Genomic DNA, 13,955 nt, shown 5'->3' on the forward strand with positions numbered 1-13,955 from the left:
TGTTATGGAGATTGTTGAAATTCGTCCTAAAACACATGGAAGTGCTTTACTTTAGTTGTATAAAGTTAAGTAAAACGATGCATGTTACCCAAAGCCATTTTATCTCCAGCTTCAAAATGTACTAATTTCATTGAAATTATCAAAGCAGAAAAAATAGAAATTTCCATAGATATGGAAATGCATAGTTCTGATCTTACATTAATAGTCAAGATTTTGAGGCTCAGTAATAGGAAGAAAACCTGTACTATTTGTTGTGTTAATAAGCATTAAATCTGGCTTCTTACACAATAAGTCATTATTAGCTCATCAAGAAATGTGACTTATAGAATGTGAAAGGGAATAAGGAGGTAGTTTGGTAGTTCTGAAGTAATCTGTTGGTACAAATATCAGAATAACATGAATCATCAAAATAATATGCCTGGCAGGAATGAGAAAAATGTAAAATACATGATGAAATTTGATGACTCTCCAAACTTTGTAAACATATATCATTTTACCAAACTCCTATGTAGCAAAATTAACATTGATGAGATGGGAGTATTTTCCCCATTATGTCTTCATTTATTACTCTTAACCTCACAGATTAGAATCAAAACAAAACATAATGTACTTATTGAAAAACTGTGCTTCATCAACACACATCTTCAGTAAAGACAATAATAACAAAGGGAAAAAAAATTACTAAATCTGTTATATTTGTATTTAGCTAATTTCCTTGCTCTTTTTAGGTGTTGACCTTGATAAGTTAGTTCAGGTTTCTTTCATGTGAATCATGAAATAAGGGACAGAGATTTCAATTTAAATTGAAAGTATTAAGAAGCCAAGGAGGAGTTCTGAGACAGGAGCAAATATTAAAAAAAAAAAAAAAATTCTGTAAGGGCACAATTTGGTGATCACAAATGATTATATAATTGTACAAACACTATTAAAGAAATACATGTGGGATCGTCATTAATACTGGATAAACTAGTTAATATCAGTTGGCTGAACAGATGGGAGTCAATAAACATTTTAATTGGAAATTGCAAGGGAAAATTACATTAGGTTAAATTGCAAAAGTGATGCCTTTCATTGGAAAGTTACAAACAGAGTCTGTAGAATGCTATATTTACCTGTGGTAAGGTAAAGATACAATATATATGATATATAAATAAAGGTGGTATTAACCACACTGATATTTACATGAGAAGAAAATCCCATTGAAGAACTAAACAATTTTACATTAATCAGATTGTTTTGGTATTATATACACAGAAAGCCCTCTTCAAATAGACAATGACTTCCTTTAGGATGGGGACTAGACCTTCATCCCTATATTCTCAAAGTCTAGGCAAGAGTCTGACCCATACTGATTCTCAGTAAATAATTGATAGCTGAAGGAATGTGTCAAAGAGTTCTAGAGCTGATAAATAATCCATTGGTTGTTTTGCAGAAATAAAACTTACTGATCACTGAATCCTTCATAACGTAAATGATGTCAATCCCATAATACTCACTTCAAAATAACACTGTTCTAATACATAAAACATAATATACTAAATTTTACTTTAGCCAAAACAAAATTATAAAAACAATTAATTTGATATTTACATGAAATAGCAAATGATAAACTTAGTATGTCTAACATCTTCCAATTTGTTTTTAGGCCTTTGTGAATTTGCTTTTGAAAGCATTACATAATTAGAATATAAAGTATTTCTAAAATAGGAAATTTTTAATAATTTTTGTGAAGACGGGAAAATAAGTAATCTTTAAATGATTGAAAAATGGCTAGTTTCTAAGAACTCACAAATTGGCAGTATATAAAAAGTACGGTCAATATATCATTTCTGATGTTTACTTATTAATATATTAACGAAGACTCCCAATCTAACACAGATATTAAAAGTTTTCTAGCACTTTTCTAGAAAATTGATCTTAAGGGTTTCTGTTTGACTTCCTTTAAAAAGATTAAACAAATAAAAGAGTACTCGAGTACTGGCAGGATATGAAGATGGAAGTTTGTTAAAAAGCTGTAAAAAGAGCCTTGAACATGAATTCAATACAGGTAATTATGAGCCTGTCAGCATTTCTATTACGAACTTCATTTAGAAGTTTTATCATTTCCATAATCTTAAAAACTAGGAAGCTGAAAGTTGGCACACAAATTAGCAGCCTGGATGCAAATTTATTTACACAAAAACATTTGAATCAGTTCAGCTGTTTTGATTTAGACATCAGCCAAAAAACCTTAACTCCAGATTTCTCCATATATGTGAACACTGAGTAAACATTTTGTCTAGAGTACATAGTTAGGTCACTTAGAGTGTGGAGTCAATAAATTCAAGGTAGAGTATGTTTCATCTCCAAAAGAGTCAACTGTATTTTTTTGCCAGTTTTTCTAACTTTGATCCCTTATCTTGCATATGCAGCCTTTAGCAACACAGAGCTCAATATTAGAAAATGCAGGTAGCTCAGCATAAATTCATTACTGACATTTAGTTGAGATTCAAATTATACTTCTGATAATGGATTCAGAGGAACCATTTCTGCATAATGAAAATATATATAGTTTAAAAAATGAAAACTAAATCACTTCTAAAAATTACAAATTAGCTTAATTTAAAGCTTATTTTTTTTTACGTATTGACTAAGTTGATAAACTTCACTGTGGGTGTATCCATTATGTGGTACCTTATGTGTTACTTTAGGAGAAAATAAAATAAGAACATTTTTTCCTCAAATGTCTTTCAAATCAGATAACTCCCATAATGTAAACAAGAAAACAAAGATAAAAAGATTTAAAAGAAACAAAACATAGCCCGATATGAAGCTAAAATACATATTTGAGAAATTAGACTAATATCAAATAATATCAAATAACAAAACAGCTGAAGGTTTTATTAAGTAGCTATCAAAGAAGAAACAAATGGCTAATAGGAATGTGAACTAGTTTGGGAAATGTTGTTTTGATTATCTACCTCTCCCTAAATCATGAAAATGAGATTTCAAGTGAATATGTGATTTTAAATCTCAATAAAATCAAACAAATATGAACAACAATCAGATGCATTCTAAAATGAAGAACTTGTCTGGTGATCAATTTTCAACATTAAATAAAATTTTGGAATGAATAATTGTAGAAAACAGACTTGGAGACAAATTATAAATGTACCTTTATCTGGGACATTGCCAACCTTGGAGAAATGTACATCTACCTGTCGTGAGATCATATATCAAAACTATTTAAAATAAGAATGGCCTATGAAGAAGTATTAAATGCAATAAGTATATCCTATGACTAATACACATGAGAACATTATTAGGATAACTTACTTTTAAAATTAAAAAGACAGGTTAAAATAAAATTTCTGAAATATAACAACAAATAAAGCTTTAATAATGCATGTAGAAAAAGGCTAGTTTATATTCAGAGAGTCTGTAAAGTTTAGAAATGACAAAAGTAATATAATTATATATGAAAATATATTTTATCATCTTTACAAGAAAATGTAATGCTAAATTTGAGCACTTAAGTATAATTTAATAAAAGCATTTTTTCTTTCATAGAGTGATGTGTATCTATATTCCCCCCAGGTAATCCTTAAGTTAATCTTTAGATTGCATGTGAAATTTCCCATTTGCCTGTATTAATATATATCTGTGTCTCCTTACACAATTACTTCAAAAAGTGTAATTTTAATTCTGATCAGGATGTTGGGGTAGGCACAGTGGTCTCTCCTTTCAATGAGCTTTACTCTCATAAACCAATTATGTCTAAGAAAAAAAGAGGCTCATAAAACAGTATCAAATACAAGAAAAGTACACTGGACAGGTAAAGACTGGTTTTCACTCTCTAGCTTAGCAAGCCATTTCATTTTTCTGGCCTGTCCCCTCTTCTATGTCAAGATACACAGCTACCCCTGAATTTTTAACTAAAGGGCACTTATGGACTGAAATAGACTTTGTGAATGGAACTTGGATATGCATATTTCAATTTTGAAAAATATGTATTTGCCCCCACAAATAAATCTAATGCACATTTCCTGCCTAGTAAACACTAGATTGGGGATACTGTGAGAACTTTCATATCCTTTAAATTGTGTAGAGCTGAGTGGAAGATTAAGATACCAAATAAAACAATTTTATTTTTCAATGCTTATGATACAATTTTATCAATTATTTTATATGTGAAGTTCATCAATGTATCTGCTTTCATAAATTTTAAATATTACTCAAGAGCTCTCCATTAGGAGCTAACAGTTATAATGTTTATATCTGTTTTATCTTAGTGTGCTAGTTTTATATTTTATAGTGTCATATTTAACATATGTATTATCTATGCATTTACTTTGCTTGCTGTTATAAAATTAGAAAACATCTTTTACATCTATTGTACAGATCATTTAGAGAACAAACTTAGTCAAGTTAAATGAAAGATGTTGAAAATTACAAAACCAGTTAAGTTTTGTGTTATTGTAATTGTGGGATATCTATCTATCTATCTATCTATCTATCTATCTATGTAATCATGACTATTGATCTTAAGCTTTCTCCTAAGTTGTATTTTCAGGGGCTCAGTGATTCTCTTAAAAATGAAGAGGTTTAATTGGTAATTTAGTCATTTACATTTTTCTTTTAGATTTTGGTAAGTCTATGGCTTATGAATCTATTATCCTTTCAGATTTCACTTAACCACTAGCAAACTGTATGATCCTGGCAAATCATTGAACTTTGGGCTTAGGAAAATGTTTATTATTTGAAAATGGAGATAATAATCTCTATATAGGAGATAATAGCTATCTCAAAGATACTTACTAGAATTCAATACAGGAAGACAAGGGAGAAAAGAACTGTTTGAGATGTAAAGGACACTTTAGCTAAGGGCTTAGCGTAAAACATCACATATGAAAAGACACAACAAAGAATTTTATCCTGGTACCATTTCCCAAAACATAAGAATGTCTCCTATCCTCTCTATATAGTAACTCTGATTATTCTGGAGTCAACCAGATAAACTTGTATAACAGAAAACTATGGTAAAGTCCTTGCTTTTTTAGTTATTTGGGATGTAATAAGTCTACTTTTATGGAGTCTGTTTCCATTTACAAACTTCCTCTTAAAGTAGTATTTGATCATATTTTTTAATGTCATAGTTAAAAAAAAATCCCCACTATTATTTTAAACTCATGATCATTAATATTCCTTTAAAAATTGCTAACATCAAGCAAAGAAAAGCTTCATAATCTTCAACATTACAGACTTAGCTTTTTAAGGGAATCACTCATTACTTTTTATATATTTCAATCATTTTCTGAACATTTCAACTCCTCAAAGAGTAGAATTTATTAACTTCACAAATTTTACTCCCATATCATAAAATGTCTTTAAAAATATTTCAAATATCACTAAAATTGAGGGTAACCACTTAACACATGGATTGTTCTTATACCATTAATATTTATAAAATGTATTATTGTTTCTTATAGAATTTTGAATGACAATTGTCTTATATATGTCATGTGAAAAAATATGCAGATGAAAATGTGACTAGAGAGAATGCATAAATCTCATGTAAATATGACTTAAATGTAATAAAACCCATGAAAAACTAAAGATAGAACTATTTATCTAGATTTAAAAGCTTTTAAGTAAGAAATTGTGTACAGATTATAAGAAATAAATAAAAATTTGATTTTAAGTACTGCTCCTCAATGTTCTTTTGAGACATGAAAAAGTCAATACACTGATTTATTTATAGACTTGTAAGTCAAGAAATAAATTTTACTGAAGATACAATTAGTTATTTATTTGAAGTACACATTATATCAGATTTAGAAAAGTTTTTCATTCCATAATTATCTCCTTTTGTCTTCTACCAAATAAGTAAGTATCATTTTTAAAATTTTACCGCAAAGATATAATTACAAATACTAATTGATATATAGTACTGAAATATTAATTTTTCTGATTGGCTATCTTCATTGGTGTCATCTGAGCTAACTTTCTAATAAAATTGATAAGGTAAAGAATTGAACATGCGCTTGAATGCCCTGTCATCTAGTCTCAGTTCTGGAATTAATGGTCTTTGTAAACTACCAAAAATTACTTGTCCTTTCTTGGCATGTGCGCTTATTGTATAATATATGAGCAGTGAACTAGTTGATATTTAAGGACCTATGAATGTCATGATTTGTGACAAGATGAATGAACAAATTCATGTTAGTACATTAATCAATCACTATTAAAAGAAATCAATATCAGAATGCAAGGCATGAAATCAGCACAGGAATAGAGGAAGCATTTTTTTCTTTTTTTTTTTTTTCTTTTCTTTCTTTTATTTTTTGAGCTGTGAGTCTGCCCCTTATTCATATAGCCAGCACCAGAAGCAAATGTGTAAAGGTGATAAGCAGCAGTTTCAGAGTGTTTCTCAGCTGTATAATAGCCTGGGAACTTAGCCAAAGTGAAATAATAGCTAGTGAGAAGAGGCTACACTTTTTATTTACTGTTATGGAAAAGTGAAGGTGGTGGTGTTAGAGATAAAGTGTGAGTTCATACAGGCTTTGCATGTGCACGTTTATTTAAATAATATCAGCAATAGCTACTAGTGCCAAGCACTGGGCTAGGCACGTGATTTATGTCATCTCCCTATAAACTCCCGATATTGTCATGTATTTTTTTTTTTTTTTTACAGAAAATAAAACTGAAGCTTAGGAAAATTGAATTGCTAGTCCAAAGATAATTGTTGGCAAAAATCATTATTTGACCTTCAGTGGCTCCAGAGCCCTTGCTCTTTCCACTTTACTGTAGTGTTGCTCAAATTTTACAGTGCAATCAGGACTTACCTAGATGACTTGTTAAAACCACCAGTGTCTGTGCCCAACTCCCAAAGCATCTAATTCAACAGACCTTATCTGGGAAACTGAGGTATTTTTGTCGCTAAAAAGTTTTTAGAATATGCTGGTACTACTTGTTGGAGAACACTTTGAAAATCACTGTAGTCCAAACATTTAAGGGCCTGAACTGAATAATGTGGTGATATCTAATGCCACATAATTGTCATTGTTATTTTCCATCCAACCACAGGTATATAATGCATATGTTAATATAAATTTAGACATTTTAGAGATTTCAAATTAGGTTGCCGGTGGCAAATTATCACTATATAGAAAATATTAATCATTAGGAATCCTTAACCAGCACCAAACAATAGCTTAGCAAAGGGCCTTAGCACATGAAATATATTTGATGGCTGCAAGACTGGGGCCTTAAGAGAAGGAAAGGTGACCATCAGCATTGAGGCTGTGAATACCGGAAGGTCTTCAACAAATTGTATTTCTCTGTGATACTTTGAAAAGTGATGTTCCTGAAGAGAATAAGAACCTCACAAGGGGCCTGATTCTTAGAAAACCTTGCAAGCAAGGAGATAGGTATACCTGGAAATACCGTGAATCACCCACCTGCTCACTCTGAGAGCAGAAAGATGGATTTGGTAATCACAGTGTCTGTAATGGCACCATTCACATACTCATCCAAAGTGCAAATCAGTATTTCCACTGTATTCTAAATTATATACTCCTTCGGATTATGAGTAAAGGGAACAGAAGAAAGAGATAGGGAAAAAATAGCTAAAGCTATGTTTTAATATATATGTAGATAAAATAAAATGTTCTTAGATTTTATTTGTATCTTACACATTATTTTCTTAATCTCTCATTTACAACAATTTTATTTCTAATTTTCCAAATCTTGGAACTCAAAGTTCAAGATGGCGTATTTTCTCAAATGGTCATGCTGCCTAAAGGAACCGGTGCCTTACCAGGCATATGCTTGGTGCTTTCAAATAGACAAAATACTGAAGGTGTTTGATATCCTTAAGCCATTTCTGAAGCCCCTGATGAGTAAGTAGAAGAGAAACACCCTTTGGAACACATGGAGAAGTATATTTGAAGGGTAAGGAAGTAAACTTTAGTTCCTTCCACTTTTTTGCATTTGAGATCTTAGAAAAGCGTTTTAAGGTCAGAGTTTTATTCCCCACATAAGTACAAAGGCATTATTAACTGCACACCTCTCCTACTTTTTTTTTTTTTATCAGCTTTCACTTATGATAGAGTTTTACTGTACTTAGAACCATGTACAGATGACATTTGGTGTCTATCTGTTATTTCATTGTTCTGTAGACACCAAATTTTGTGTTTAGGGAAAAGACGTGTATACTCCAAACCCATTCAGCTACCCCACAAATAGAAATGCTAATTAAGATCATGAATGGTAATAACTACTGGAACGAAGCCTTTGCTCCTGGAGTACTTAATTTATTGAGTAATTCTGCTCTTTTTCTCCTTGAAGGATCTCAAGGGAGCTGGCGTCAGGTTTTCAAGATGCTGAAACCTGCTCCTTAATAATTTCTGCTCACATACTCTTCCAATGAGGGCGTGATGCAGCACCCGCCTCCTCCCCAACCAGATGATTCCGGAAAGTACGGTGCTGCAAAAGGACATTTCAGAGAGCTTTCAACAAGCTAACTGTCCGGTGCAGTTCAGCTCCGAATACTGTTCAAGCCCTGTCAGTCGGGTAAATTGGGTTAACTTAGCAACTCGGTGGTGCAAAGCCTCCCCAAAGGCAGCACCGCGTTCAGGGAGAAGAGAACCCACCTCATGCCTGAGCCGATCTTTCTTCCCTTGGTTGTCCTCCTTCATTATTATTCTGCAATGCACAGCAATCCCCGTGCGCGCCCCCGTGTCAACCCCTTAGCTGGCCACTCCAGCGGGGCTGGGAGAAGACCACCTTGGCTACTCAGATGACACTGTGCTGTTTAATTTCTTCTGCTTTCTCCCTTAGAGTCTAACTAAGCCCTTGCAGCACTTGAGCCTGGGGGCTGCCCTCCTGCTGGCCTTTCCCTCCTCGTTGAACGGATCTGGGGGACAGGGACGTTGTAGAAGAGCCACAATCCCCACTCATTGTTTCCCCAGTGTGCTTTCCGAACTCCCCGAGTGCGTCTTAGATAAGTTATTTGAGTGAGGACAGCGCTGCGGTCCGCCTGGAGAAAGGGAGCTTCCTCCGCACTTCTGTTTCATCGTGACAGCAGTGGTCGCATCACCACTGACCATCTGGAGTCCTGGGAACATTAACGCACTGTTACCCGCCAGGCGTTTCCGCCTAGGACACATTCACACCCACCCTCGGAGCCTCCTAAAGGCTTCTCCGTGTCAATTCATGTGTCCTCCTCCCAGCAACACACACACACACACACACACACGCACACACACGCGCGCGCGCACACACACACACGCACATCAAGAGCCAAGTCAGCCACTCAGTTTCAACCACGGATGGTCCATGAAAAATTCAGGGAGGCTGGTCTTCTTAAAGAAATTAATAAGTATTCCCAGAGGAAATAGATGTGAGGGAGGGGAACCTGTCCAAACTACAGCAGGAGGGGCCCCTGACTCAAACACAAAGGTTACCTTTCAGTGGGTGTCTCAGTCCTGCTAGTGTTGGGGGAAGGGTTTTGATAATGGTTTTGGCCAGGTGGGTTTTTGTTTGCTGTTACCGTTTTGAAAAGACATTGATTCCCCTTCCCCCAGTCCCCTTTGTAAAGCTCTCTCAAGCTAAGACAGATCTTTTCCTGATGTGTTGGGAAAAACTGTCGCCTTATGGGCGAGGACTGAGGGTGTCAGTCCCCAGGGACACACGCAGTGCTGAAAGCTGCGGACATGGCCACCTGGGCAGGCGTCGTTAAAGATACTAATGAGTGCCTCTGGCAGCTCTTCCCCCTCATAAGACACCCGCGCCCCTCTCTAGTGGCAACTAACTGCGGGAGATGATGCGATTTCCACTTTTCCAAAAGACCTCTGTGGCAGGAGTAGTGTCTCCTTGGAATCTCAGAGCACAAGCAGAAACGTGGATCCTTCAAGAAGTAGCTCTGGCAAGAATCCTTGGAAAGACTCTCTGGCGTGGGGTGCGCGACGACGCACCCGGTCTCCCACCTGCTGCCTACCCAGAGATCTGTGCCTTCGCAGTACCTTCGCTGCACGGTGTGTGTTCCCCTGGGATCCATTGACAAGCAGCGTGGGAAAGCATCCCATGGGTGTCTCTTTACATGGGCGGGACGCTTCAGCACGACTTGGAGATTCACAGTTTCTATCTGGGTGAGACCTAAACAGACACGCTGCAGCTGGAGGCATTTCAGAAACCTCTGCCTGTGTGTGTGCATGTGTGCGTGTGTGGGGGGAAGGAGGGGTGTTCAGAGAGAAAGAGGCATGGATCAAGTCTAAGCAGCACCTGTCCTGCCCCACCCCTCAATTTGGTGCCCTCCACAGCCTATTATTTCACATGATGACAGTGGAAATGAAACGCCAGTTAAAGGTTGTTTTCCTTTTCAGCCCCACCCGAGTGGTTCAGGCCTACCTACCTAAGACCACTTTCTACACTCTGAGGCGTTTCCTCCCACTAAGCCTCTTTGTCATTGCTGTTGCACGAAAAGGTGAGATGGTGGAGGGGTGAAAATTGTAGGCAGATGGTGGAATTCTCGTGGCTAGACCTGTTCACGTGGAAAACTGCGTGCCTCTGACTTCCTGGACCCTCACGCTAGTCTAGATTAGAATCTGCAAAATCCTTACAACGGCTCCCCAGTCTGAGATTTTCCATGGACCTGACAGTGCAGAAGAAAGTATAGGAGACAAAAGCGGGCATAGACATTGGGGCAAACAACGTTTAAGGCATTGCAGCAATCTTGGCTTTAGGAAAGCCTTGAGACAGGTGAAATGAAAAAAATGAGGAAACGGAGAGTAACAAGCAACTATCAAAATTGGCATCATTCGGAGATTGACAGTAGGTCTAAAACATACAGCTTATGCGAGTTTCTCAGAATTTGGGGACAGTATTCCGAGTCTCAAAATGTACGAGATGCCTTCCAAGTGCCAGTTGAGTGACAATGAATAACTTTATTGACACTGGAAAAAAAAATTTTTTTTTCGTATAGTTTGTAGAATATTGATTTTTGCACAGGATCAAAGAAGGCCATGACATTCCCTTCCTTCTCAATATCTCCAAAGCTAAACCGATTATATCAGTCCAAAGTAAATTAACGCGCCTTTCCTTTCTATCGGCGCATCTCATTCGGAAAATACGGTAGGTGCGGGCAGCGGGAGCTCTAATTGCAGGCGGCGCGGATCAGCGTTTGTCAGGCTGGAATGCTTGCCCCGCTTCGGAGACTTCCCTCCCCCTCATCTGCCCCCGAATGTGTTTTGGCTCAACAGGTATCACAGGAAAACTCGCACTTAAACCCTGGTCATCTTCTCACAGGAGTCACCCTTACATTTTTCTGCCAGGGATGCTGCTGGCTATTCGCGCCTCCCCCACGCGGAGCGCGCGTGTAGCAGGCAGCCCCAGGGCCATCCATTAACCACCAACTCCCAGTGGCAGGCGAACCAAGCATAAATGTGTGGCTCCTCACATGTCGAGCCAGCGACAAAGAAACCTTGTAAGCATCCTGAGCCGCGTTTTGTACATTAGGCAGTGTAGTTGTGCCACTTAGGACAAGCTTTTCGGCTCAGAGCTGCTCTGAGGCCCCAGAGGGAAAGGAAAAATCAAGCTTTAAGGAGGAGGTTGGGATTACAAGGCAGTTGCTGCCACAGAGACCGGGGCGACTTCCTGGCATTTTGGGATGTAAATTAAAATTCGAGACATGCCACCCATCATTGGTCATAGTAGAGGGAGAGGTAACCTCTCCAGCTCCCTCCTCCCAAAACATGAATTATCATTTCCACTGAATGCAAATGAGCCGCCTTCCGTGGGGGGACAGCCAGCTGCAAGCTGGACAATAAACTGTTTCATAGAGACGCGGCCCCATTGCGGTTCAGAGAGGCACTCCTTTACAAAGGAAGAAGCGTCCAGTTTGTGTTGACAGCCCTGGCGCGCCTGGGCCAAAACAGCACCCCCTTTCCCGCGATCCCCCGCCCCCCCGCGACACACAGACACCCGGGATTTGAAACTAGCTTCACTGAAAGCAACATCCATCGCGTCTATTGGAGCTGCCATGAGTATGGAGAGGTGATTGTTCAAAAAATGATGGCATGAGTCATAGACACCTCCTGAGTATTCTTTGCAGCAATTAATGGGCAGCAGGGTGCAGGAGAAGTTGTGGAAGAGAGCTATGGATCTATTTTCTCCCAAAGGACAGCTCTTTTTCCGATGATCCTGACTGTCCCTTGCCTTCCTGCTTGGGAATGCATTTTTACATCTCATCTACCCCCTCCCCTTGTCTGTGCATGTGACACTCACTCTACCTGTCTGAACGCTGAGACTTGCTGGGGATTTTCTTTTTGGTCGTCAGCTAATGACTTTCCTCCTACCTTCATTCATCCCCTAAGGTGGTTCTTTACACTTCATGGCATTTCAGACCCTTTGAAAGCCTCATTTTTTGCCAAACCTCTACCACAGGTCCTAGGGAAGCTCCCCTACATTTAACATTGCATAGAAGCCCACGTAGAAATAATTTACATACATATGCATGCAGACATTCATGATGGTGTGGCAGTGCGTGGAAGATCCCTGTGCCCTCATGCATTTAAAATCAACACATTCCTAGCACATCGGTAACTTTCTTTCCTGAAAGGGTTAAAAAGCATTTAGACCAGTCTTTAATATAAATATTCCACCCAAAGCATCAACCCCTAGTGATCTGACGAGAAATCAAGGTAATCCTCATCACTAAGAAAAGTCTTGCAGAGGAATTCTGCCTGGATATCCACTAGTTAGAGGCTATACTAACCAACTCACGTATTCGTTTGAGCATACTGCAAGAATATTTATTGAGCACAAGCTCAATCACCGCATTGAACGCCAAATCTGGCAAGCAAAATGCATTTCCTATCTGAGGGGGGGAGAACGAGCTGTGAATCAACTCCTTCTTTAGTATTATCATGATTATTTTATCGGTGCAAATTGCAAAGTAAGCTGCCAGCCTCTCTCCATCTACAAGTCAGCCCACCTCCATCCAAAGCGGAGGGGACCCCCAAAGCAGACCTACCTTTCACACAAGACACCGTCAATAAAAAGACGAGGTTCCAAAACGTAAATCCACTTTTAATCCCCATTTTCTTCATCAGGATGAAGTCTAGGCGGCCACATTTAGCGCATCTTCGCGTGCCAGGCTCCCAGGGTTTGGATTCCTTTGCTCGGCTTTCCCCTTTGCGGATCCCTTTCATATTATTCGCGAGCTCCTAATTCCTGCTCCTCAGCCCGGCGCAGTGGAGTTGTTGCTGTTGTTGGTGCGCGGTCACAGCTCGGAGTGAATGGTGTTTCTGGGATACCACAGCAACCTTGACGAGGACTCAACCATCTCTCCAACGGGGGCACAAAGTCTCCGCTACTCTGGATTCTGTCTTTTCTTGTGCGTTTTTTCCCCTCCACCAAAATCTACCCCAATTCTAGCTCGTTATAGCAACCACCAGAAACCACTAGTGAGCCTCTAAAAGCCCAGCTCTGCTCTCTGATAAACTCTACACAATATTTGAAATTAAGGGGCTTGCTTTTTTCCCCGAATAGATCAATTCTGCCTGTAAAAGCAGCCCAAGAAATAATATGTTAGTGAGCTCTCCGTTGCAGGCTGCGAATACAGAAGCATGTCAAAGGAATATTTTAATCGGAGGATCTGTGTTGCTTTTGGGGAAACCGTGACGATAATGAATCGGGCTCCATCGATGCCCACGTCGTTATAATGGGACATGTGTTACTACTGTAGTTGCGGTATATTTCAAGCAGGCTTCTCCCATTTATTATCCTGTGGTTTAATTGAAAAAGGAAATCACAGAGAATTCTCTCAATAAATTTTTCTTCACACAGAGAAGAATGTATTTGAACACATGTGTTTACATATTCAAATAACTACGTGTAAACCCGTCACCGGGTTTTTATGATTCGGTAAACGGATTTCATCAGTGGCCTGGGCGGGGGTGGGGTGGGGAGGGAAG

The 13,955-nt window shown here is 38.2% G+C and overlaps 1 protein-coding gene across 5 annotated transcripts in view; it reads right to left on the reverse strand.

Annotated features, from left to right (window-relative positions):
• CSMD3 (CUB and Sushi multiple domains 3) overlaps positions 1 to 13,275 on the reverse strand; it is a 1,225,248-nt gene extending 1,211,973 nt beyond the window's left edge. For all 5 annotated transcript variants that reach the window (XM_045398613.2, XM_045398612.2, XM_045398610.2 and 2 more), the window contains exon 1: positions 13,013 to 13,275. In XM_045398613.2, the coding sequence (XP_045254548.2) occupies positions 13,013 to 13,190 (178 nt within the window). In that variant the 5' untranslated portion in view covers positions 13,191 to 13,275. The remainder of the gene's footprint in view (positions 1 to 13,012) is intronic.
• Positions 13,276 to 13,955: the final 680 nt, after the last annotated feature.

The sequence above is a fragment of the Macaca fascicularis genome, chromosome 8 (genome assembly GCF_037993035.2).
Source record: "Macaca fascicularis isolate 582-1 chromosome 8, T2T-MFA8v1.1".
NCBI classification, from domain to species: domain Eukaryota; kingdom Metazoa; phylum Chordata; class Mammalia; order Primates; family Cercopithecidae; genus Macaca; species Macaca fascicularis.